At 44.6% G+C, this 24909-nt stretch overlaps 2 protein-coding genes across 4 annotated transcripts in view; one reads left to right on the top strand and one right to left on the bottom strand.

The window, feature by feature from the left end:
- Positions 1–2590: 2590 nt before the first annotated feature.
- On the bottom strand, positions 2591–18770 carry ZNF263 (zinc finger protein 263). Of its 3 annotated transcripts, XR_013168120.1 has the most exons (8): positions 17678–18770; positions 16671–16851; positions 16136–16209; positions 15730–15856; positions 14149–14265; positions 12551–13618; positions 9087–9200; positions 2591–7792 (listed from the first exon to the last, which is right to left on the bottom strand). XR_013168120.1 is itself a non-coding variant. In XM_077142007.1 (7 exons), exons 1-7 carry the CDS (start codon positions 18062–18064, stop codon positions 12041–12043), a joined length of 2001 nt encoding a protein of 666 aa, XP_076998122.1. In that variant the 5' UTR covers positions 18065–18770; the 3' UTR covers positions 9207–12040. The 3 variants fall into 3 exon arrangements, 2 of the variants coding, with proteins under 2 accessions (XP_076998122.1, XP_076998121.1); XM_077142007.1 differs by lacking the exons at positions 2591–7792; positions 9087–9200 and adding an exon at positions 9207–12087; XM_077142006.1 differs by lacking the exons at positions 2591–7792; positions 9087–9200 and having other exon boundaries at positions 9207–13618; positions 17678–18769.
- Positions 18771–18849: 79 nt separating this feature from the next.
- MEFV (MEFV innate immunity regulator, pyrin) overlaps positions 18850–24909 on the top strand; it is a 64980-nt gene continuing 58920 nt past the window's right edge. The window contains exon 1 of the mRNA XM_077142002.1: positions 18850–19345. The gene's annotated coding sequence lies outside the window, so the exon portion shown is untranslated. The remainder of the gene's footprint in view (positions 19346–24909) is intronic.

The raw sequence follows: 24909 nt of genomic DNA on the forward strand, positions 1-24909 counted from the left end.
GTTCGGCCCCGGAGGCGGCTGAAGGGTTAATGTCACCGAGTCCCCACGCCCGCCGAAGCCTAGATAGGCGCCTTGGAACGTCTCCTCGCGTGGGCGCCGCCGTTTTGGCCCCCGCTCTGCGAGGTGCCGCGCGTCCAGGGCGCGCTTGCGTCGCTTTGAGGCACCCGGCGGCGATGGCACTGGGAGTCTCGCCCGGTAAGGGTCGCCGCCGCGGGCGTCGAGGGGCCGCCTCCCCGCTGCGCGCCCTGCTCCGGCCTCCCCCGGCCCGGCCGGGCGCCCTGACCCCACCTCGAGGCTGTTTTGTCCCGCACAGTCTCCTGGCGATTTGGCAGTGTTCGGGTTCGCGCAGCGCGACCCTCAGAAATATAAGTGCTTTTGTTTTGTTTATTCTGTGGTAGGGTTTCACCAATGAGATAGGTTCCATTTCTATTTTTCCTTGACAGAAAGAGAAACTGAAACATAGGAAGTGGCTTGCTTACGGCAGATCCTAAAGAGGAGTTTAGGTATCCAGTCCCCATGCCTTTTCTGGTACGCGTCCCTAGAGGATGGGGACCTTGGTTGCATCTTGTATCTTCGGCAATGCTAAATATTGACTGGGGCATATTTATAAGAATCTGAGTATTTCGGGTTATCAGTGTTCTCTTAAATTATCCGTTTTTTTTCATAGTGTCAGCCTTAGCTGTCAAGAGATTATTTATTAAATATACTAGGTGTAACCACTGCAACAGATTTGAGTAGGACAAGTCCTCTGACCTCAAGTAATGCAGGAAAATAACTGAGACAGTAACACAAGGTAAGATCATAACACAGGGTAGTAAAAGGTGAAACATAAGCTGAAAACTGGAGAAAAGTAAAGCCGATTTTTGGTTGGGGAAAATTATGAAAGACCTTGAGGAATTCCTACCCATAGCAAGGAGTGGGGACACATTCCAAGCAGAGGAAAAGGTAAGAGCAAAGTCTTAAAAGCTGGAAAGATTAGAGGGCAAGAAGATCTATTGTGCATTTTTTAATGAGTTGAGCTACATTTAGGGAATGCATTAAAAAAGTTAGACAATAAGTTCGTGTGCACCTTATTGTAGAGTGCTTTGAATGGGAATAAAGAGATTGCATTTAATAAAGTAGATCCCTTGTCAACATTTGAGGGCTTTTGAAAGAGCTTCTTTGGGGCAGGTCATCAGGAGGTAAGTTTGAGGTGAGAATAAAGATGGGAAAGTGGAACAAGGCTGTTATACTATTTTTGCTTTTGGATAGAATGCTTTAGATACACTCCTCTGAGGGTATCTGAGGCATAGATTTTGACTATTTTTTGACTGAGGGAAAATGAATTAAAGAGAGGCAATAGTAAAAAGCATCTGCCTTAAGGCATTTTAACATGTGTCAAAACAGGTTCATTTCCTTAGCATCTCAGTAACACTTCATTTCTTCAAATTTGGGACTTAATTTCTTCTAACTTATTGGTGCCAGTCTCTCAAAACCAGTGGGCAGTGCATCTATTTTATTTATTAATTTGTTTGTTTGTTTTTTGGGCAGTGCATTTAGATTCTCATTACCTGGCCCAATGCTGAGCATATAATTGGAACTTAAATTGAATAAGTGAAGTTCTGGCAGCAGTGCCCTTGGATGTCATTGGCAGGCATGATTCATAGGTAGGGAGATGGTTGAAGGGACATGAGAGAAGAAAACAGGAAAAGAGACCCAATGGAAGGAAGAGGAAGCAAGGCACAAGTTGTGAATAGGAATGAGGTGTCACTGATGAGATTCATTGTTTGAGGTTTGGTGACACAGTTGTCTCTCCTTTGCTTTGAAGTCCACAAAAATCCCCTGAATCGTTCCTTTTTATTCAACTTTCCCCTGCCTGGGCGCTATTTTGGAAATGATGAAGGTACAGCTTGGAAACAAAGAAGGCAAATATTCTAAGATACCCACACAATTGCCATACTGGACTGATATTTTTGGTGAGTGGCTGGCTGGAGTTAATAATACTGCTGTTAGCTAAAAAATACTCTTTTTTTCCCCATTTGTATAGTTAACACTTAGTAATTGTATTAGTTATTGCTGCCTCCTTCAGAAAGTTCCTTGGTCCTAGGATGTCATTGGCTCCATCCCCTAGTTACTATCATACTCTTTTATGATCCTCCTACTGCTCCATAAACCCAAAAGTGGCATTTCTTGCAATATATTAGAGGAAAATCAACAGTCTGGACTCCCCTGGGTTCCTCGAAGAGAGACTTAAGAGAAATCTGTGTAGCTGGGGAGTGAATGTAAGGCAGTCAGGCTGTGATCTAAAGGAGAGGAGAAATAACTAATACAGATAATTTTTCTCATTTCTCTGACATACTTTTCTTTCTTCATAGCACCCGGAATGGATAAAAGTGGCAGTTTTTGTTTCTTCCCATGAGATTGTGTAACTGGAATGAGAATCATGAAACTAATCTAGAGTAGGACATTTCTAAGGACCTGGAATGGCTTTGGGCAGTACCAAGAGGATCTGAAAGGAATATTTGAGGGTACAGAGCTTTGGAAACCTTTGCTAACAGAAGGATTTATGGGAAATAATTGGTCAGAAACACCAGTAGAGAAACCTTTTAAATTTCTTCAGGCAGTGGAAAAGTTGAGTCTTGGTTCAAATTAAGCAAAAGCTACGTTGAAGAGAAATCAAAGTCTTAAATATGAAAAGTATGTTACTTAACAAGGTACTGTAAATTTAGAGAACAAGTGAAAGATATCATTTTAATGTTTTAACGATGGGAAAATACTTGTAAGACTTTTGGACTCATCTCTAAGAATTGCCATGATTCTGACACTTGATAATATCCCAAATATGTAACAGTTTCAATGAAAAATAACATTTGAGAATACACCTAATGTATACAAGGAAGACGATCTGAGAGTGGAAAAGTGCCAGTGACAAAAAAATTACTTACATACTTGCAGATTACCTTGGTAAAATAAGAAACACAAGTTAAAGCTTAGACTTTGAGAATGTTATATCAAATACAGTGAAAGTTGGATTCCATTTGTATGGGCAACAGAAACCTAACTTTCTTCACCTTAAGAATCTATTCCACTTTTCCCCAATTCCAGCTCTCCAGACATCCCGGTGTCAGGGATGATCCTCCAAATAGCTGGGCTGCCGCCCAGTGAACAAGAGCAACACAAGCACCATTTTCTTTTCTGGCAGTGAGGTAAAATCAGGCCATTTTGGAAGGGGAGAAGCCACACTGCATCTCTGTTACACAAGGTTACTCTGTCCTTGACTTCTGAGTCTTTCACATTCCCTTCTTCTCAAGCACTTTTTTTTTCACTCATTGTTTTTATTTTTTGCGGCACTTTTTATTGAGACTTGTCCCACTTGGATCTTCTAGTGGGAACATTTCACCTCTTCTTTTAGTCCCTTTTCCTGTGTCGAATTCAGGAGAGTTGGCAGGCATTCTTGTTCTTCCTGACTGGTTCTGCTGTGTCTGTCGAGGGAAAGGAGAAGGAGCAGGGAGGGTTCCAGCTGACTACCCGTGTCTTGCAGGAGCAACAGCCAGACGGGACTTTTGGCAATGGCAGCTTTCTGAGTTTATGAGACCTTCACCTCTAGAAGTAGCACTTCAGTCAAGAGTCCTCATCCATTTTGGCCCATTACTCTCCATTACAAATGCCTGTGCCTTCTGCAGCTTTGAGCTAGTTTTCTCCCGTTGGTTACTTGAAATCAAATTCAGTATGAATAAGAGAGGGAAATATACAACTTTGAATTTGGAGGAAAAAATGAAGGTTCTAAGTAGAATTGAAGCTGGACGATCCCTTAAAAGTGTAATGGATGAATTTGGAATCAGTAAATCAACATTTTATGACATTAAAAAGAATAAGAAATTGATTTTGGACTTTGTATTGAAGCAGGACATGCCATTGGTAGGGGCTGAGAAGAGAAAGAGGACAACAGGTGCCAAATATGGTGATGTGGATGATGCAGTATACATGTGGTACCAACAGAAACGCTCAGCTGGTGTCCCTGTTAGAGGTGTGGAGCTACAGGCTGCTGCAGAGAGATTTGCACAGCATTTTGGACGAATGGACTTTAAAGCTAGCACTGGTTGGCTCTTTAGGTTTCGAAACAGGCATGCAATTGGCAGCCAAAAATTATGTGGGGAACAAGTCCTAAATTCAGCTTCAGAAAGTGTTGAGTCATTTCGACAAAAACTGTCTGTATTAATCAAAGAGGAGAAACTGCATCTAGCTCAGCTGTACAGTGGGGACGAGACTGACCTCTTTTGGAAGTCAATGCCCACAAACACTCAGGCTAGCAGAAAAGATATCTGTATGCTGGGAAGGAAAATAAACAAAGAACGGCTGTCTGCCCTTTTATGTGCAAATGCAGATGGGACTCATAAGTTGAAGTCAATCATTATTGGAAAATCAAAGCTGCCCAGAACTGTGAAAGAAGGCACAAGTGCATTACCTGTGATATATAAACCCAGTAAGGATGTTTGGTTCACCAGAGAGTTGTTTTCAGAATGGTTCTTTCAAAATTTTGTTCCTGAGGTCAGGCATTTTCAACTTAATGTTCTAAGATTCCATGAAGAAGAAGTTAGGGCACTGTTACTTCTGGACAGTTCCCCAGCTCACTTCTCTGCTGAATCACTAACCAGTGAAGATGGTCGAATAAAATGCATGTATTTTCCCCATAACACCTCGGCCTTGATTCAACCAATGAATCAAGGTGTGATCCTGAACTGTAAACGACTTTATAGGTGGAAGCAACTTGAGGAGAGTCTTGTGATTTTTGAGGAAGGTGATAATGAGCAAGACAAAGGAGAAAATGGAGTGTCCAAAACTAAAACCTACAACATAAAAAGTGCAGTTTTTCACTGGGCAAAGAGCTGGGATGAACTAAAACAAATAACAATAGCAAAGGCATGGGAAAATCTTCTTTACAAAAAGGAATCCGAATATGATATTCGAGGCTTAGAAGATGGGGATTATAGAGAAATTCTTGAGAGATGTGGAGAGTTAGAAACCAGGTTGGATGCTGATAGAGTGTGGTTAAATGGGGATCATGAAAAAAAGTCCTGCCCCCCAAAAACAAAAGATGGGATTACAAAGGAAGTTGTTCTGAAAGGAAAAGGAGCCGATGAAGGTCGACAGACTACAGAATTTAAATTATCTGCTGTAAGAGAGAGTTTGGACTACCTTCTTGAGTTTGTGGATGCCACACCTGAGTTTCAAAGGTTCCATTTCACTCTGAAAGAGATGCAACAAGAACTAATCAAGAAACAGTTCCAGAGTAGAATCCACTCCAAATTTGGTAGCTTTTTGAAACCGAGCCCTCATAATATTAAGGATTCCTTCAACATGCCTTCAACTTCTGGTTCTAATAATTAGATTTTTACAGTTATATGGTAATATATATAATGTAGGCCTACTGTGAATTGTCATTCTTTTTATCAGTTGACCTCATTTTGTGTATCAATACCCATTTATATATTGGTTATAAAATATAGTTTGAAAACAATAAATTTATATTTCTTTAAATGTATACATATATTCACTAATTTCGAATATTTTCTGTTTTAGACCAAGACACACAAATTCTATTTATCAGTATAGCCTCTCTTAACAATGTATATTTCATATATTTTCAAAATAGGCACATCACATTGTAGATACAAGCTTATACCCCATTGTTTGTCTTAACATATTTTATGCTTTGGTACGAATAATTAGGTTGGCATTTATTGAGTATTTATTATAACAGGATTGTATATATATATTTATTTAGTCCTCATATTAACCTCCCCTCTTTTTAATGGATAAGGAAACTCAGATGTAGAGACATAACTTGACCAAGGTCACGCAGCTGATAGTGGCAAAGATGATATTTAAATAATTCAATTTAACTCCAGAGCTCAGGCTTTTAGCCGTTATGCATCACTGTTTCTCAGAATTTCCCCGTGTCATTAAAATCTCTACACAAACCTCAAATTTAATGGCTGTGTAATCTTCCACAGGGTTCTACCACATCAGTTGAATGAAATGGCCCATTCTACTATTGAACAAGTGTTTACTTCCTATTTTTCATGTAAATAATATGAAAATTTCAAATTATTTCTTTACCAGGTCGAAAAGTATGAACTTTTTTTTTTTTTTGATATGCATTGTTAAATTGAAAGTACTTATCTCAGTGCACCAATCCCGGCATTGAATATTGTTATGCTATACTTTTTTGCTAGGTTTATACCCAAAGAATGGTATCTTTATAGCTGTTCCCCATTTTAGTATAGTTTAGCGTAAGGTGATATATACTTCAGTGTAAATATCAGGTGGTATTTGCAAGTAATAACATATTTTCTCAGCAGCTTTGTTAGAATAATTGGTTCTTCTTTGTTGGCTTGTATTGTTTCCTTTCTCATACATTAAGTTCAAGGATCTGTTTCTGAGGTGTATATTCTGTTCCACTGCTTGGACAATACTAGGCATCTATAGTATAAAATTCAGTGGAGTACTGGTGCTACTCTCGTTCCTTATCTTGCCAATTTAATCTCTAACATCTGTTTCAAAATTTACTCTTCATTTACAAAAATGTCCAAGCAATTCTTACAATTAATTCTTGCAAATCAATTTCAGCATAAAATTTATTCAAGCCTACCTTACCCCCACACCCAAATTCCTTTGGGAATTTATTCATCATTTAAGTAAAATTAATTTGGAAAGAATTGATAGTCATGTTACTTCTCTCCATTCAGGTTGTAAAGGTGTGTAGTTTTCTTTTAATAGGGCCCTTGTATTTTTTTTCCTCATATTTTTTATTAAGGTTATTCCTAGATAGTTTTCTTGTGAGTGGGATCTTTTTTTATAATTACTTATTGCTGGTATTTTTACATTATAAATCAAGTAATTAGTATTCTTTTTTATATCTTAATTTTATTACACAGAGTATAGAGAAAATTAAATTGCATTGCTATCAGACACCTTTTTTACAAGTTAGGCGCTCTTTATGCTTCATTGGTTTATTCATTCTGTAGCCTAGTGAAAGCTGGAAGACCTCTAACATCAAGAAACTTGGTTTATTCTTTTTTGTAAAGGAATATTTATCCAGAATGACAGCAAGTTGGGGATAGGGTAATAATTCTCTCTAGCTTGGTGCTTTGCCTCCTTGAGACACCTTTCAATGGATGGTGGAAGAAAGCAGGAGAATGTAAGGTAAGGACACTTTTAATTTGGGCCTTTGAATCAAACATCTTTATTTTTTTTAATTTTCATTGAGAAATATAACATATATACAAAAAAGCAATAAATTTCTAAGTATGTTTTAACAAGTAGTCAGCACAGATTTTAAAATTTGGTATGGATTACAGTTATGTTTTTTCATTTTTTTCTTCTAGCTGCCCCAAGACACTAGAGACCAAAGGAAATAACTAGTATAATGATTCAGCCGTCATGCTCATTTGTTAAATCCTATCTTTTCTGTTATACTCCTCTTTTTTTGTGAAAAATAACATATATACAAAACAATAAATTTCAAAGCACATCACAACAATTTATCAATTTATAGTTGCAGAACAGATTTCAGAATTTGGTATGGGTTACAATTCCACAATTTTAGGTTTTTACTTCTAGCTGCTTTAAGGTACTGGAGCCTAAAAGAAATGTCAATATGATGATTTAGCATTCATACTTATCTTTATTTTTTTTAGTGGTTATGAATTCCTAGAATGAATGACTGTCATTTTCAAAACGTGATGATTCTGGAAACCTCACATTGCCCTTCCAGATACTAGGCACGGAGCTTCGTATTGGGGATTCAAACCTGAATAACAGAAAACGAAAAGGAACAAATCACACTTAGATGTGCTGTGGGTAGGAAGCAGGGGTGAGTGCAGAGAGGGCCGTGAGGGCACTTGGATGGCAGGAGAGGTGACGGAGAGGGTGGGAAGGACAATCCGCAAAGGGGAGCGCCAGCAGGGGCGCACCTGAGCACTTTTATCTCCCCAGGAGAGCTGCGAGAAGCCCAGGGTGGTGGTGGTAGGGGCTTCTCCCCGAGCAAAGCAAGAAAGATTGGGGGCAAACTTCCAGTGACCCTGGGGGTCATCCTAAGGCTTTAGACTTGGTCTGGGCGCGCTGCCCACGCGTGTCCTGACAGTTGTGCCTCTTGAACGACTCAGCTTTGTCACCGCTTCTCCCTCCTCCCTGCCCCTGTCGTGATCCGGGCCACATCGCCGCCTGCCTTGGCCCCGTTCCCCCACCCGGTGACCGGGCAAGTGTACCGAAACACAAAATAGAGGCGGTGACTCCCCCGCTTAAAAACCTTCGTAGGTGTTCCAGGGCGCTTAGACAAAGACCAACCTCCGAGGCGGCTGAGGCCCACACCCCCCAGCTTTCCCAGTGCGCCCCTCCCGCCGGCCGTCAGGGCCAGCCCGGCACCCTCCCCTGCACTGCACCCTCTCCCGCACCCCTGCCTCCAGGTGGCATGACCCCGGAAGGGAGACGGAGAGAGTACAAGTCCGAAGGCGCATCGGGCGGAGTTCTTAGGGCGGCCCTCATCGGTGCGGGCGGCCGCAGATGAAACCGAGGAGGGGAAGCGGCAGCCCCGAGGCCGCGGCAGGAAGGTCTCCCTGGGCGCGGCCGCCGGTTCCGGTCCTTTGGGTCCCTGCCCGACGCAGTCGGGTGGCCTCTGCCGGGCGTGGCTGGGCAAGTGACAGTTTCGGTTGACCGTGGTGACTCCCCGGCTTAGGTGTATGACCTGGGGCCCAGCGGCCAAGACCAAGCTGTGGAAGTCGAGTGCATTCTCCTTGTCCGAACCCCAGAGGACTGAAGGCCCTGGTCTGGGAGTCATTCCCCAGAGTCAGGGTTCCGCAAAGCCGCCAGCCCAAGCTAGGGCCGCTGGCAGGCGCGGGGTCCCTGAACACTAGCCGGAGCCCCTCTTGGGGGCCCACGAGGTGGGCAACCCCCCGGGGGCACCTTTGCCAACCTTTACCTTAGCGGTGGGGAACCCACGCCACTCGGGAAGTCTTCCCGGCCGCTGGTGAAGAGACCCCAAAACACATGAAGGGTGGGGGAGTTTTCTCCCTCCCACTAACCCTTAAAGTTTGGGGGGAAATTACCTTACTGTCTCCCTGGGAGCAGGTTTGGATCTTCATGAGTCACAAATTTTGATCTCTGACTGAAGCTTCTGAGTTATTCAAGGATTTTCAATGATGAATAGAGGATATTGTTAACTGAAAGAAATTTTTAGAACTTTTTTGTGTTCTCAGCAATTCTTCATCAACCATTTTGTGTCATTGCTATAAATGGAAATTCATAGACCATCCCCAGGGTCTCCTCACTGTATACCAGTATCAGGTAAGAGGCTACCCTTAAGCCTTTCCTTTTGTGGAAGAAAAGCATATAAGCCTTCCTTGATAAAAATTATATGGTCAGAAGGAAGTGCTGGTCTCCCTTTCAAGAAGTTAAGTTTTAAGTGCTTGCAAGCTAGACTGAAGGCTTCCAAACACATAATTGCTTTAACTCATCTTGCTATTCTTGAGCTCCTGACACCTAGAGAAAAGGTAGGAATGTTCCTAGGGCTAATACATTTGCTAGTTGGCTTTGTTTTAAAACACATATTAGAACCCTTTAGATGACTTGCTTCCATATTTGTGAGCCATTTACATATATTACAAATCTTAAAGCAGTAGTGATGATTTTTGTATATTCCAAAATTCTATCAGTTGAAGTAATGATGCAACAGTAAGCTTTTAAACTCTTCTTAAAAGGGCACTGAGTCTAAAACATCAAGTTTTCTGACTATGATGTCGAGACCCATACATTCTTTACGATTTCTGAAAAAAACTTTTATTCAACACTTTTTCCAGTCTGTCCTACCCCTGCCACTTTGTCTGGCCTGCTGTTGCAGCTTTTTCTGCATTGCTTAACTATGGTATTGAGTGCCCACCAAGAGCTTTTCACTGGTCTCATATGCTCTTTGCTCCAAGGACGCATCGCTGTTGCTCAGGGTCAATCCACGTCTCCCAGGCCTTGGCCCCTAAAACCCAAGGGTCCTTACTGCCCCTAGCATGTTTCCCTTTGATGTGAAAGCCAGATGAAACTTGTGCTTTCTTTAAAAAGAGGACTAGAGTATTAAATAATGTATAAGTATAAACTTAGCCCTCTACTGCACAGACTACATAGAATCCTTCAGTAAAGGGCTCTTTGATGTAAGACCTCAAGGGAAGGGGAAGTCATCAACCCTAACTTTCAAAAGCAGGCCACTCCCTGAAATTCCTGACAGCGTGGTCTTACATTGACCCCACTATCAAGTGGTTCAAAGAAAGGAAACCTTTTGCCAGTGTTAAAGCAAAGCTGAGAACAGCTCTGCATGTGAAGTTTGCCAGAAGGGGAGCCAGACTGGGGACTGGGTGAAGGCTCCTACTGGAATGACATGGGCACATACCTGGTACTCTCCTCGGCGCTCCCGCTTCAAATGACAATGCCCCAAGCAAGAGATCATCAGTCTGATTACAGATCTTCATGGAGTATACTGCAGTGGTGGTGATGGTTGTGTGTTCTATCCCTTAGATTTATAAGCCACTTAGTTGCCATTGTAACCAGAATGTTTAGTAATAGCATCAACTTCACACCACCTTGTACATCTCATGGCCTCAGCAGCCACACCAAGTGTGCCTTGGTCCATTGGACCTTGGTCCTCCTCCCATAAAACACTGGCCATCCTATGGTCACTTCTCTAATCCTCCACCTCCCTCCCTTGTCCCTCTCCTGTGAACAAGGTAGGTAGAGGAGAGAACAGGAGAGAAATCAGAAACATTTTTTAAATTGGCTCAGAAAACCATGGAAAAACTCATACCAAACTGGGGCAGGACAGAGAAGGGGGGGGGGGGTGGTGTACTGTTTCCATCACTTAAACTGCTGTATGTGATAGCCTGATGCCAATGAAATGTTTCATCTTTTTCTCCCAAAAGGGACAGGAAGATTCTTTCCTCTTCTCCCAGGACTAAATCCTGAGATTTTCCTGGCACCAGAATTTCCTACTCCTAGAATACTTCATGGTATTCTACAGAACTGTTTCCCATAGATGTACACTCCTAGAATTCCTATTCCCAAATCCCCATTCTGAAATAAAATGCTTTCTTCTAGTAAGATATAAGTTTCTGGTCTATTACATCTTCCGAGCATTAATGATCAGTAACTCAAGTTGTATCAGGGCCAACTTACCTTTCTTGGAAGAACACAATATCCCGTCTTTAAAGAGTTAGATCTTCCTTCAGCTACTTCACAGGAAAGTAAAAATTGTTAACAAAGAATATGAGGTATTATCGCTGTTGTCCACCATAGAAGGAAAGAATACTTTTTGGAGGTCCTTTGATAATTTCACCCTAACCAGCAATTGGGATTGAACCTTCTCCCCCAATAGAGCAGTCCCAGCTCAGAAATATGTCAGGCCCACACACCACCTCAGCCTGTCCATTGCCACCTTGGTCAGAACCTTCCTGACCATCCCCATAAGGCCAGAAAGAGAAAACATCCTCTAAACAAGGAAGAGGGGAGACAGATCAACATGAAGGGGCAAGATAAAGGGCCTTAATGAAGATTCACACTTTCATATTCCCTTAAGATATTTATTACCATCCAGACATACTTTCAACAGGAATGGGTATAATCCTTAACTTCCCTTGGACCCACGTTTTCAAAGCTTTCCAGAGAATCCATCTTTCATAGAACCCTTTATCCAGGAACAAGACTCCAGAGCTCCATCTTTTTCAGACAGAGGTAGGTGAAAAGTCTAGATCTCTGCATAAGGTAGACTAATCAGACTCGTGTTTCCTCTGCCAGTTCTTGGGCTGACATGAAAATTCCTTGTTACTATTTCCCTTAGGTCTCTGATTTCTTTTTGTCTGAAGTGACTTTACGTGTTGTGGCTTTAAGAGGACACTCTTCAGGCCACTGAAGAGCAGTATGGTAGCTGGCCTTGGACTGCCCATAGCTCCCTAGCCAGCTCCTTCAGGAGAGCTGCAACTGACAACCACTCTACTGCTGACCTCTGGCTGATTTTTCAGGATACTCAGTCCCTCTTCTTTGGTCTCAAGGGCCTAAGAATCCCAAACAGTCCTGCAGAATGTCCAACATGAGGAAAGAAGGTTATCATCTGGATTCCCAAAGTTGTTGAGCTAGAAACTAGACCCAGTAAGGCACCCAAATCACAACTTGGATAAATATATGGAGGGTGGGACAGGATGGACTTAGGAAAGTCCATCTTGAGCAAGTCACCTCCAAGACTTGCGATCCTCACTACTTCTGACAGAATTCCTTTTTAGCTTTATGCTAATCCTTTGCTGCCTCTGCACCTCCCTTTTCTAATTTATAGTTAATTACCTTAGAAACATATGGATCACTTGGTCAATTGGACAAGGAAGACCAGCTCATAAAAAATAGGACTTTCTGAATAAGCCACCTTTCCTGGTCCAAGAGAAATTTCATCATTTCTATCCAGTGTGAGTTCTCTGATGGCTTATAAGGCGTGAACTCCGAGAGAAGCTTTCTCCACATTCAGAGCATTTATAGGGTCTCTCACCTGTATGGGTTCTGAGGTGACGAATCCGATTTGAGCTATGAGAGAAACTGTCTCCACACTCATGACAGGTATAGGGTTTTTCTCCCGTGTGAATCCTCTGGTGCCTGATTAAATTGGATCTATGAGAGAAGTTTTCCCCACAAAGGGTACATTTATATGGTTTCTCTCCTGTGTGGGTTCTCTGATGCCTGGTGAGGTGCATCCCCTGGCGGAAGCTTTTCCCACAAGTCAAACATTCAAAGAGTTTCTTCTCTGCTTTGTGGGCTCCATGATTCACAAGAAGGGGGGTGCTGTCACTCATTGTTTCTCCACACTCAGAGAAGGGGTAAAGTCTCTCTCGCTCATGAGTTCTTTCATGAATGACAAGGTGTGAACTACGAGAGAAACTTTTCCCACACTCAGAACACTTATAGGGTCTCTCTCCTGTGTGAATTCTCTGGTGCCTAAGGAGGTTAGAACTATGAGCAAAGATCTCCCCACACTCAGGGCACTTATAGGGTTTTTCACCTGTGTGTGTACGCTGGTGCCTGTGGAGGTTGGAGTTGCAAGAAAAACATTTTCCACATACATTACATTGATAGGGCTTCTCACCCGTGTGGGTGCGCTGATGGCGAGTCAGGTGGGTATTTTGACTGAAGCTTTTTCCACATTCAAGGCATTTATGGGCTTCCTCTCCCAGATGTGCTCTATGTAGTGACAGAAAATGTGGGTTCCCACCTAAGAGTTCACCACACTCCGTGCCAACACACAGTCTTTCTGCTGCATGTATTCTCTGGTGTCTAATTAGGTTTGAGTTATTAGAGAAATTTTTGCCACACAAGGGACATAAATGGAGTTTCTTTGGCTGCAGTTCCTTTGGTCTCCCAAGTTCTCTGCAACTTGTGACCCCCACTAAAGAGTGCTCCCTTCGGTCCGCTGAGGGAGGGTCCCAATGCCCTTCTGACCGGTCACAAGGTCTTCCCTGCTCAGGACTCCAGGGTACCTCTCCGGGGAGAAGCTCCTGAGGGTGGGTGCTCTCAAGAGAAACAGACTGAGCAACTTCCTCCTGGTTCTCAAATTTCTCTTCCCCTGGGGGAGAGAGGGAGGGGGGGGGGGTGGGATGGAGGGATGGAGGGAGGGAGGGAGGGAGGGAGGGAGGGAGGGACAGAGGGACAGAGGGACAGAGGGACAGAGGGAAAGAGAGAAAGCATTGAAAGAATTATTTCTTCATTGGAGAAAAGGAAATCCCATACATCTGCTACTACCTGTAGGTCAGAAGGCCAGAAACTGGTTCTGCCTCAGTTTCCTATTTTCCCCTATAGGTAAAGTGCTCCAGGGAGGCAGCCATATAAGGATTGGGGCCATCACCCTAGGAATCAGAACTTGGAATTCCCTTCTAGGAACTTCCATCCACCTCTTCAAATAAGCCTCTGGCTTTTGCCCTTCAGGAATGGATGGCATGAAGCAGGACTGGAGAGTGGACATGAGGAAGCACTGTACCTCCCTGGCAGCAGTGGTTGGATTGGCCCCAACTGGAGGGGCTCTAACCCAACCCTCAAATGCTTTACTCGTAATAGTTGGGAGCCTTGTGAGGCAACCTGCTCATCTTCATTTTTTACCTGTAGCTGGGCTTCTGAGGTTTGGGCCCTCCTTGTAACTGTGGACACTGGGATCCCATGGCTTTCCTCCTTGCTCCACCTGGGTGCTCAAGGCCTCCTGGCTAGGAATCTGAGACTCTGTTCACATGAAAGAAGCAGATTTCTATATTAACATTTTCCTGTATCAGGCAGGGGAAACAAAGATAGTCTTGTTCTCTGCCCTCAACTGATAGATACAAAATGCTCAATAAGTCTGACAGCAACTACTTGGAATACACAGTAAATATTCCCAGTGGTTATCCCTAGAGAAAGAAAGTAGGGGAAGGCAATCATGACTTTTTTTTTCTTTTTTACACTTTGGTAGTACTTCGATTTTCTTACAGTCAAAATGATACTTTTCTAATTAAAACAAGAAAAAAAAAGAATGTGGTTAGGTGCTTAAAACATTAATTTACTATTGTAAAAGAGGCTTACCTCTTATATATACTTAAAGTAGAAATAAATTTAACTGGGGCAACTCCAGAAAGAGAAAAGAACAACAACACAACAACAGGAAAAAAAAAAAAACCCACAATAGACAGGATGGACATAAAAGGAACTGAAGTTCTGAGAGAAGGCTCTTTGTCATACTTTGCTAAAAAGAAAACCAAAAACCTCATGCCACCCCCAAGAAACATGGACCTAAAGTCTAATTCAAGAAACTGTAAGCTGAACTTCTCTTCACATTTAGTACCCAGTGAAAGACCCATCTTTGGGCCATACAGCAGTTGAAAAGTGATATGGAGATTCTAGTAACAGTCCCAATGAAAGCAATAAAAAAGCCAACAGTTGCCTCGCTTTGCAGAATTAGAGTCAATGGGTTTGTAGCTGTGATTCTCTTTCTGCAGACCTGACATTTGGAAACAAAGTGCAATGTGATTCTATCTACCATGGGGTGTGTCAGCAGAGTCATAACTGTTGTTTACTTAGGGTCTTATTTTATGTTGCTTTCAAGAATTTCCCCAACTTTTTAAATCTCTGCATAATAGTTCACACACAGATGCATCTTAATTTATGCTTACTACTTTCAGCCCTTCTTTTGGACATACACATTGTTTCCAAATTGCCAAAGTTATTAGTAATGCCAGATGACCATCACCTCTGATCACACAGACCTACCCTCATGAATTTTTAAGAGCTGTGACATCTAAGCTGGAATGCTGATACCAGTGCCCCTGAAATATTTTGTCTTTGGGGAAGGGCCTAGAAATGGAACACAGAAAGTATAGGAGAGCTCAAAAGAACAAGCAACTCAAAATTGGAAGGAATAAAAAAACTTATAGAGTATCCACAGCATCCTGAGACACTGGCGGGTGGTGGATATTATTGGATTCTATTTTCTGCCCTTGGAAGTCCATTACGGTCCAAACTCCCTGCCTTAGGTTCTGGAAGCTGGGACTCCAGTCCTGGGCTGCTCATAAGTGTGCTGACTGTGCCATCTGGCAAATGTTTAGATAAAGTTTTGGCAAAACTCAGAGCTTATATCAGGGAGGTAAGTGTCTTAAGGGACAGGTCCCTGGTTGGAAATGGCTTAGTCTTCATCCCTGGAATAAAAATCCTTACCCAGTAAGTCCACATGCTCATAACTCTCCTGCACCGTGTCCCTGGAGAGGGCCCTCTTACTAGGATCCTGATGCCCCCATGCCTCCTGGGAGGTGTGCACAGCCACGTCCTCTAAGCTGTCAGGCAACTGAAACAGCACAAGGTCTCCTTTAGCCCCTGGTGCACCAAGAACAATTCAAGCAGAGTTATGGGTTAAAGGGTACAGAGGTTGCTAGAACACATTTCATGGGGAAAAAGGGTGCCAGACCCACAAGTGATGCCTGGAGGAGACAAAGAGGGCAGGGGAGGTGCATGTGGTGAGGGAGAGAGGATCCTCTGCAAGTGGCAGAAAGGCCCCCACCCCCATAAGAAAAACTCCAGGGGGAGGAAGGGTGCTGGGGGGAAAGAATGGGGACTTCCACATCACCTGGGGCCCAGTCATCTCCTTCTCTTCCAGGTTCCCTTCAGGAGGAAAGAGAGAAAGCCAGGAAGCAGATAATGCTGAAGGTGACAGAAATCACAATGAGAATGCATTCCTAATTCTTGGCACTCCAAGTTATTACAACATAGTATCCATTCCCCCACACCCAGTCTCTGCTTTTAGGATTCATCATTTAAAAACAAAAACAAAAAGGTGTAATAAAGTGATATCCATAATGATGATGTCAGAGTAAAGGAGTCCCAGCAGACTTCCCTGCTGGCCTGCAGCACTCATTCAGCCAGGGATCCCACTGAAACCAAATGTCTCTGCTCTACATAACAAAAAAAGGGGCTCTACTAAGAGATCCCCATCCCTCCCCCACTCCAGAAGAGCCCCAACCACCACTTTTAAGTCTCTTTCCACAACTGAGAATTAACTTCAAATACTCCCTCTCCTAGGCAGCTGTACTTAATCCTGCTGGTGTCAGGGGCAATCCCGAAGCCCCGCCTCCCTCCCACCTGTCCAGATAACTGTTCCTCACCCCTCTCCTTTACAGCTTGGGGGTCCCTTTTGGGGCTGGGGCCTAGCAGCTCCTGCAGCCTGGGGCAAGGGCTTCGCTCAGTCTCCACTGGCTCCAGCTTGAAGCTCGGTGACTCTCGTGCTGTTTCCAGAGGCAAAGGCTCCTCCAAAAGCACTTCTGTTCCCCGCCCATGGTTTGTGACCTGGGAACCAACCCACATCACTTATCGTCACAACAGGGCCCAAGACAAAACGAAATTACACAGGATTCTTAGGGCAAACCTTCCACAGAAAGGACCCGCAAAGAGAGAAGGCTGGTTTAGACTACAGACTTTTCTGATCACGGAAAATGGGGGGTGGAGGTGTCTGTTCCCAGTATACACCCTCTCCACAGCTTTTCTGATACACCTCACTCCCTTTCCTTCCCCCCACCTTTTCTAGAAGTTCCCATTCCTCACTATAAGGTAAGCAACTTGACTAACTCTGGAGGCAGTGACCTCAGGGCCTGAGTGCCAAACTGTTTTTCTGAGTTGACAATTAACTGAGACCCAGCTCTGAAGAGACCAGGCTGCTGAGCCTAATGTAACAGCTAACAGTTATTAAGTACTAATTACAAGCCAACAGTGTGACCAAATCTTTCCTTTTAGTCCTCAAAACAACCCTTGAAGGATACTTTATCATTCACCCTCATTTTACCAATGGGAAAATTGTGGCCCAAACAAATCTAGTAACTTGCCCAAAATCACAAAGCTAGTAGGTTTTAAACCCTGGAGCTCTAACTCCACAGGTCACACTAACTACTACAGCGATACTGCCACCGTATGGAAGCAGGGCACTCTTCGCTGCTCTCTGTGTCCATCTGAAGACAATCTGGAGGATGAATGCTCCAAATCCAATTTCAAAAAGTCCTCTTGCCCATGTAAGGTGTACTCAGGACAACCAAGTAAACTCGACTGAGGAAATAGGCCAAAGTGCGATATCCTAGTCTTAGGGATCAAACCGCAGGTAAATACGCTTTCTTTCTCTCACCTGTTGCCTCAGTTTCCCAAGCTCTCTCTGCATATCCTCCACAAGAGTCACAGCCTCCTCGCCGCTCTCCGGATGCAGCTCCTGCACCCTACTCTGGATCTCCTGGGGCAGGATGGTCAGGAACTGCTCCAGCACCAGCACCTCCAGGATCTGCTCCTTGGTGCGCATCTCAGGCCGCAGCCACCCATGGCAAAGCTCCTGGAGCCGGCTGAGGGCTTCCCGGGGGCCAGCTGCCTCTTGGAAGCGGAACCGTCGGAAGCGCAGGTGGGAGGCCTCCGGGCTGGGCCCGGCGGCGGGAGGGGACGGCTCCTGGCTCCATGGGCAGTCCTCCTCCAGTTTAACTATTAGGAGCCCTTCCCGCTCCTGGGCGCCCGGGCCCGACGCCATCGTCCGGATCGCAGACTGCCTCGGCTGCCAGGCAAGGGCCCGCGGACCTGGGGCTCCGAGTCCCGGGCGAGGAGCCCAGCTCCAGCCCGGGCGCAGTTGGCTCCGGCGCCTCGGCTTTGGTCGGTTCTGGACGCCGCAGCAGCGGTCCCCAGGCCCGCCCAGCCAGGGCCTCCCCGAGGGCCGCTCTTCCGCCCCTGTCGCGGACCCACGCAAAACTCGGCCCTCGGCTCCCACGCCGGAAATCCTAGCACGCGAATTCGGCGTCCACAGGCCCACGGCGCTTGCTCGGGACCAACTTCCGGGCTACGTTTCCCAAGATCTAGCGCCCATTGGGTCAGGTTTCGTCACGGACTAGCCGCCGGCCAACCAGAAGGGAAGACTTGCCTGCGGGGACGGGACAAGCGAGAGACCAATCGGAAGACGAGAGGCGGGGCGTCGGGCGATCTCGGACACCCGGGAGACCTCTGGGGGCGGCCGAAGGCGGGGCTGGGGGTTTTGAACTCGGGTCTTCAAGAGCCGAAGGTGCTAAGCCCAGGGACGATCCGGGTCAGAATCCGCAGGAAAGTTCATTACAACGCAAATCCCTGAACCCACGCGAGATCTAGTGCCTCAGCGCGTCGAGTGAGGTCCTGAATCTGAAATGTTGACAAGCAGTCCCCACCCGCTCCGGTCACTTCGGGCTGACGGGGAAGTATTCCCTCAGGCCGCGCACGGGCCTGGTCAATCTCTGGGCGGGCCCAGGCGCGTGGCACGCTGGGAGATGTAGTCCATTGCGTAGCTCCGCGCATGCGCCCCGGGAGCGCCGCGGGCGCTGGCGAGCGAGACTCAGAGGTAGTGAGTCCTGGGTAGCACCCGACGTGGCCTGAGGAGCGGGCCCTCGTCCTGCCGCTCCCGCTCCTGGCTGCAGGATGTGCAGCTTTCCAGGTTCCCCGGTGTTTCCCAAGCCAGCCTTTGAGGGCGAAGGATATTACTGTGAATTTCCCCCCGGCTCTGGAAGCGAACTTAACGACGTGAGGGGCGAATGGGAGGAAGCCCCCTTCCCCGTTTAATTCTTGGCGACGCAGTCGAGGCTGCGGAGGGTGGGGTCGGCACAGGCCCAACATTCCCCTGGCAGCGGCCAGGCCGGGCCCGGCCAACAGACGCGTGGTTTGAATGAGTCCTGCCCACCAGAAGCGGTTTGTGGGGCGCGAACTGTGTGCGGGACACGCGGCTCGTCGCTTGCAGTTGGAGTCTCATGACAAACTGTAGGAAGCGGATGCTGTTGTCACCCTCACGGTACAGGTAGCGGATGGTGCCACGAGGGTCAGTTATGTCACTTTTGCTCAGGGTCACCCAGCTAGTCTGTTGCTAAACCACCATAATGGTTAATGGTGCCAAGGGGACACAGAGGGCCAATTTTAGATGTCTGGAAGGGAAGTATTTTGTTTTTTCCTTCCTTCCACTCCAAGGAAGAAGACAGGGACACAAGCTGTCACAGCACATGGGGAACCAGAGGCCACAGAGCACAGGGCAGGTACAAGTCCAATTCAGAAAACCGTGTTAAGGCAAGTGAACGCCTCTCTGTGACTTCAGAGTCCCGTAAGACCTTTTAAAAAAATTAACGCAGTTTTATTGAGCTATATTCACACGCCATACAACCCATCCAAAGTATATAATCAAAGGCTCGCAGTAAGATTATTTTTGATGTTTTAAGACATTAGAATTTCAGGAGACTAGAGATGATAACCTCATAATCACTTTCCTCTGGCATCCCTCTTGGGCAAGTTATTCAGTACTGCTATACCACAAACTTCAGTTCCTTTATCTGTACTGAGAGACTAATGTTTAGTGTCCACCTCATAACACTGGGAGGGGATTACGAATTTTGGATGCTTAGAATGGTACTCGGTACATAGCATGAACTCCATAAATATTAGCTGTTATTAATGCACACCAAATTTTCTGAAGACCCACCCTTTTTCAAAAAAGCCACTTAAATTATTATTATAGGATGGAGGGCAGGGGAATGTTTGCAGAATGTCATGTACCTTGAGATGGGAAGAATGAATTAATCATTTGCTATCTACGCTTACTTTGGTTTAAGGTTATTAATAAGTATTTAAAGCTAAATGAACTTTCAGCATTATTCAGAATTATAGTTAGTATGCCTCCTCATTGAAGCTGACATATATTCAGAAACAAAATTGTATTAGAATGGGAATAGAGTTATAGGCTAGTGGATCTATAAGTATTTGTTTGGAGCAGGAGTTTTTAAGCTGGAGTCCATGAAATTCTAGAGCAGCACTGTTCACTAGAACTTCCAGTGATGATGGTTTTTGAACATTTCAAATGTAGCTAGTGTTGCTGAGGAACTAAATTTTGTATTTCATATATTTATACTTAATTTAAATAGCCACGTGTGGATAGTGGCTGTAATATAGGACAACTATACAATATAGCACATCTGTAGGGTCCACGCATGGTTTGGAGATTTTGTAAAGCTTTAAACATGTATGCAAAATTGCATGCTTCTGTGTATTTTTCTAGGAAGTGGGTCCATAGCTTTCATCATATTCTTAACACCACCAAAAAGATTAAGAATTGCTATGTTAGGGCTTTGGTGAAAAGTAAATTAAGGAAGGTAAGTGTGCCCTCATGTAACCACTACTGTTTCTACTTTCTTCTGTTTTCCCACCCTTAGCTGTAGATGGCTCCCTGATTATATCAGAAAAAAAATAATTTGAATATCAGACTTCAGGTCCCAGGTGAATCCCAAACTGCTGGAAGTGGGTGATGGCTGTGGCCCTGAGCTGTGCGCTCCAGACCACCTTGAATCAGAGCTCCTTGCTTCAGAGCATAATACTGACTATACACTTGTCTGCCCATACTTCAGGCAGTTTCAGCACCAGAAGGCATCTGGGCCTTGAGAAGCTTTCAGCAAACTTGGGAGCTTAGCTGTCAATGGCTAAAGTCAAAGATGGGTCCGAAGGAACAAATCTTGGAGCTTCTAGTGTTGGAGCAATTCCTGACTCTTTTGCACATGGAGATAAAGGCCTGGACGAGGGAACAGTGCCCAGAGAATAGAGAAAGAGTTGTGGTGCTGAGAAAAGACAGAGGGAACAGCAACTGAGAAAAGAATTTGGGATCTTTGTAATTAGACAAAGAAAATTGGCAGAGGCAACTGGGACTGTATCGGACATTTTGTCTCTGGACTATTCCTCAGGTCAGGTCGTCCATCAACCTTTTACTTTCCCTTTTGTTCAAGTCAGCATTCAGGTCAGTGGCTCCCAGCTCTATCAGACCCATCCACCCTTTTATAACAAATATTCAGCAATGTCCCCCTTTCCTCTCCTTGTCTTAGTTTTCTGGCTGCTAAAACAAATACATTACAATGGGCTGCTTAAACTACAGGAATGTCTTGTTTAACAGTTTTGATGCTAGGGGAAGTCCAAAATTGAGGTTTTAGCAAGGTGATGCTTTCTCCTCGAAGACTGCTGTTCAGGGGCTGGCTGGTGGTGACAGTTGGCCCTTGGCTTTTCTGTTGGATGTCAGCATCTTCTCCCTCTTCTGGGTTTCCTTCCAGCTTCTGGCTATTCCCTGTAGCTTTCTCTCTAAGACCTCCAGTTATCGGAGTAAGACCCATCCTATGCAGCTGGCCACACCTTAGCTAAAAGTAACCCTATTTACAGTGGGTTCATACCCACACGAATGGCTTAAGAACACATTTTTCTGGGGTTCATAACTCTGAGCTACTGCAATCCTGATATGAGATTAATTGATAACATCACTTGTGCCAATTTGAAATATTGTGTACCCTGGAAAAGCCATGCTTTAATCCTGATTCAATCTTGTGGGAACAGCCATTTCTTTTCATCCTAGTTCAGTACTGTAAGGCAGAAACTTTTTGTTAGTGTATCTCTGAGAGATGTGACATGCCCAATTTGTGGGTGTAATCTTTTGATTAGATTTGACTTCACCCATTACAAGTGGGTCTTGATTAGTTTACTAGAGTCTTTAAAAGGGGAGACATTTTTAAGAAATCTCAGAAACAACAAAACAACAGAGCCAACAGAAACTTCAGAGCAGATCTGGCACAGATGCTGACATGTGGAGAACAGACATGTTTGGAGATGCTTGGAGCCCAGCAGATGTCACCATAGAATGTTAAACATGCCAGAACCTAGAGAGAGCCAAGGGAAGCCAGAAATGAAAGCTAGCTCTGGAGAAGCAAAGTGAGGAACCCCCGCAGGAACAGAGGCTGAAAGCATGGAGCCCAGGAGCAAGGGACCAGCATGCCTTACCAGCTGACAGGTGTTCCAGACACCATGGCCTTTCTTGAATTAAGGTATCTTTTCCTGGATACCTTAGTTTGGACCTTTTCAGTGGCTTAGAACTGTAAACTTGTAACTTATTAAATTCATTTTATAAAAGCCTTTCCATATTTGGTATATTGCAGTTCAGCAGCTTACAAACTAAAACAGTAACCTACCTGCATACCTCAAATAAAAAACATCAATATAATGCTCTAACTCAGGAGTGGCCGGAATACAGCCTGTGGGCAAATCCAGCCCATGGTCTATTGATGATGTGATAGATGTGACTCATGAAGCCTAAAATATTTACTACCTGGTCCTTTACAGGAACGATTTACAGATCCTGAGTCAATTAGAGTCTAGCTGAAAGAAAAAGGAAAAATCAAAGGGAAGTGGTTTCTTACAAACTAGTATATATTTGTATATACACACCTTTGGGCTTGACCACATTGGAAGATAGAATGGAGTTGTCCAATGTTTGCACCTGTGCATAGGTAGAATCACTGAATATGATAGCCAGAGAATCTGACAGATTCTCCTCCAATACTGAGTAGTATTGCAGCTCATCATTTGATTTTCCAAAATGGCAAGCAACTCTCATAAAACTCTGCACACAGGGAAAAACAGTAGAGTGTTCCTTCGATTTACACAGCAGTGCATTCCTAGAAAATTTGGGTGAAATTTGTATAAATCTATGAAAAGGAAAGATATTTTGTACTGGTACGGCCAACACGATAAGGTTCTAAACATCCATTTTATCAACATGAAGGCTTGAGCAGGGCTTTCAGCAAGTTATTTGGGATGTAAAATGATTCTGCGTTGCGAATTTCCTGGGCATGTCTTGTGTCTCTGGTCCCTGACCTCTATATTTCAATAACCACTACCTAACATTGTTTCTGAAGCACCCACAGAGGAGTACACCATCTACTGGAAACCACTGGGTAGAGCTTCTGGCTGGGAAGACCATGGCTGTGCATTGGAAAGACTCTTTGGATGAGAGGAGCACATGTTTATAGGTGCTTTGGGGCACCCCGGGACTGTCTGCAGGCAGGCTCTGCAGTGTCTCTGAGCTTCAGGACAGTGAATCTGCTCCCACCGCAGTCATCCAATTTCCATCTCTCCCAGGATAGAAGGAGGTTTGTTTCCTTTCTGTTCTTAGTGCATGGTTTCCTTAGTATTTAAGACCTTAGCTCTGTGTGGTCTAGACCTGTGCCATCCAGTTCAGTAGCCCCGAACCACTTGTGACTACTGAGCACTTGAAATGTGGCAAGTCCAAATTGAGATAAGCTGGAAGTATAAAACTCACACTGAATCGTGAAGATTTGTTATGACAAAAAGAACATAAAATATCTCCTTAAGAAGTTCTTGTATTGTTTACACATTGAAATTGTGACTTGGAGATATACTGGGTTAAATAAAACATTAAGATTAACTTCACTTGTTTTTGTGCATAATATGGCTATTAGCAATATAAATTATATGCGTGTCTCTCATGGGTCTGGATATTAGAGTAGTGATTTCTGGCATTTCCCCCAGATTGGTAGGCAGGAAATACTCTTGGAAGAACTGGCACCAGTGGGAACATCCCTCATACCCCTAAACATCCACCTGGAGTCACCCACACTCCAAGTAATGGGACCTCCCCAGGAGGCCACAGGGGCTGAGGTGCAGTCCACAGGCAGAGCCACAGGAGCCACCATGCTGCTGGGCAGCATCCGCCCACCCAGATCCTGGTACGAAAGGGTTTCATGGGCTTTGTTTTGTCTTCTCTTGTTTTGTGAGATCAGGGGCTCTGAGAGGTTGGGGTTGGGGTTAGAAACACTGATAACCCCATGAAATGGGCCACTGTGATAAAGAGGAGGCACTGAAAATACCTCCCTGGAAACAGCTGTGAACAAAGCAAGCAGATAAAATGGGATTCGGAAATCCCTAAAACTGTTGATCCTGCTCAGAAGGCCTCTGATAAGGAATGTCATACAAGGATGCTATGGGGATTCAGGTATTCTGGATAAGGACTCAGTGGCCCCTGCAAATTTTAACCCATGGTTTCGGTGATGTTGTGGATCTGAGGGGTTTCTCTCACCCTTGAGTCCTTCTGTTGCTTATGGGGTGAGAGCATCAAGCGTAATCCCTTTAGTAATCAGTTCTTTGCAAAGCCCTTAAAGGGTTTAATCGCTTATAAAATTGTAGAGGAAATCTCTCTGATTAAATCAAAACTGCATTGTTTCCCAGTGTGTGGTAAATAGCCTATCCACCTCGGAATCACATGGGGTGCAGTTTTGCAAGCTCTCCAGGTGAGAGTTATGCTCTCTGAAGTGTGAAAAATGCTCTTCCATATATGACAGGATAGAAGAAAGTCCAGGTGGGGGAAGGTGGCTAGACCATGTTACTAGTTCGTGCCAGTGTTCCATATTTCCTTTGGGTCTTTCTTACCTTATTTCTGTTGCTTCTTTCCTGTCCCCTTTGGAGCTTTGGCCCAGATGGGCTCAGAAATGAGTTCTCCCCTTGCTCTTCTTCTTCTTCTTCTTCTTTTTTTAGCATTTGTTCCCCCTA

This window comes from Tamandua tetradactyla, chromosome 23, assembly GCF_023851605.1.
Source record: "Tamandua tetradactyla isolate mTamTet1 chromosome 23, mTamTet1.pri, whole genome shotgun sequence".
Taxonomy (NCBI): domain Eukaryota; kingdom Metazoa; phylum Chordata; class Mammalia; order Pilosa; family Myrmecophagidae; genus Tamandua; species Tamandua tetradactyla.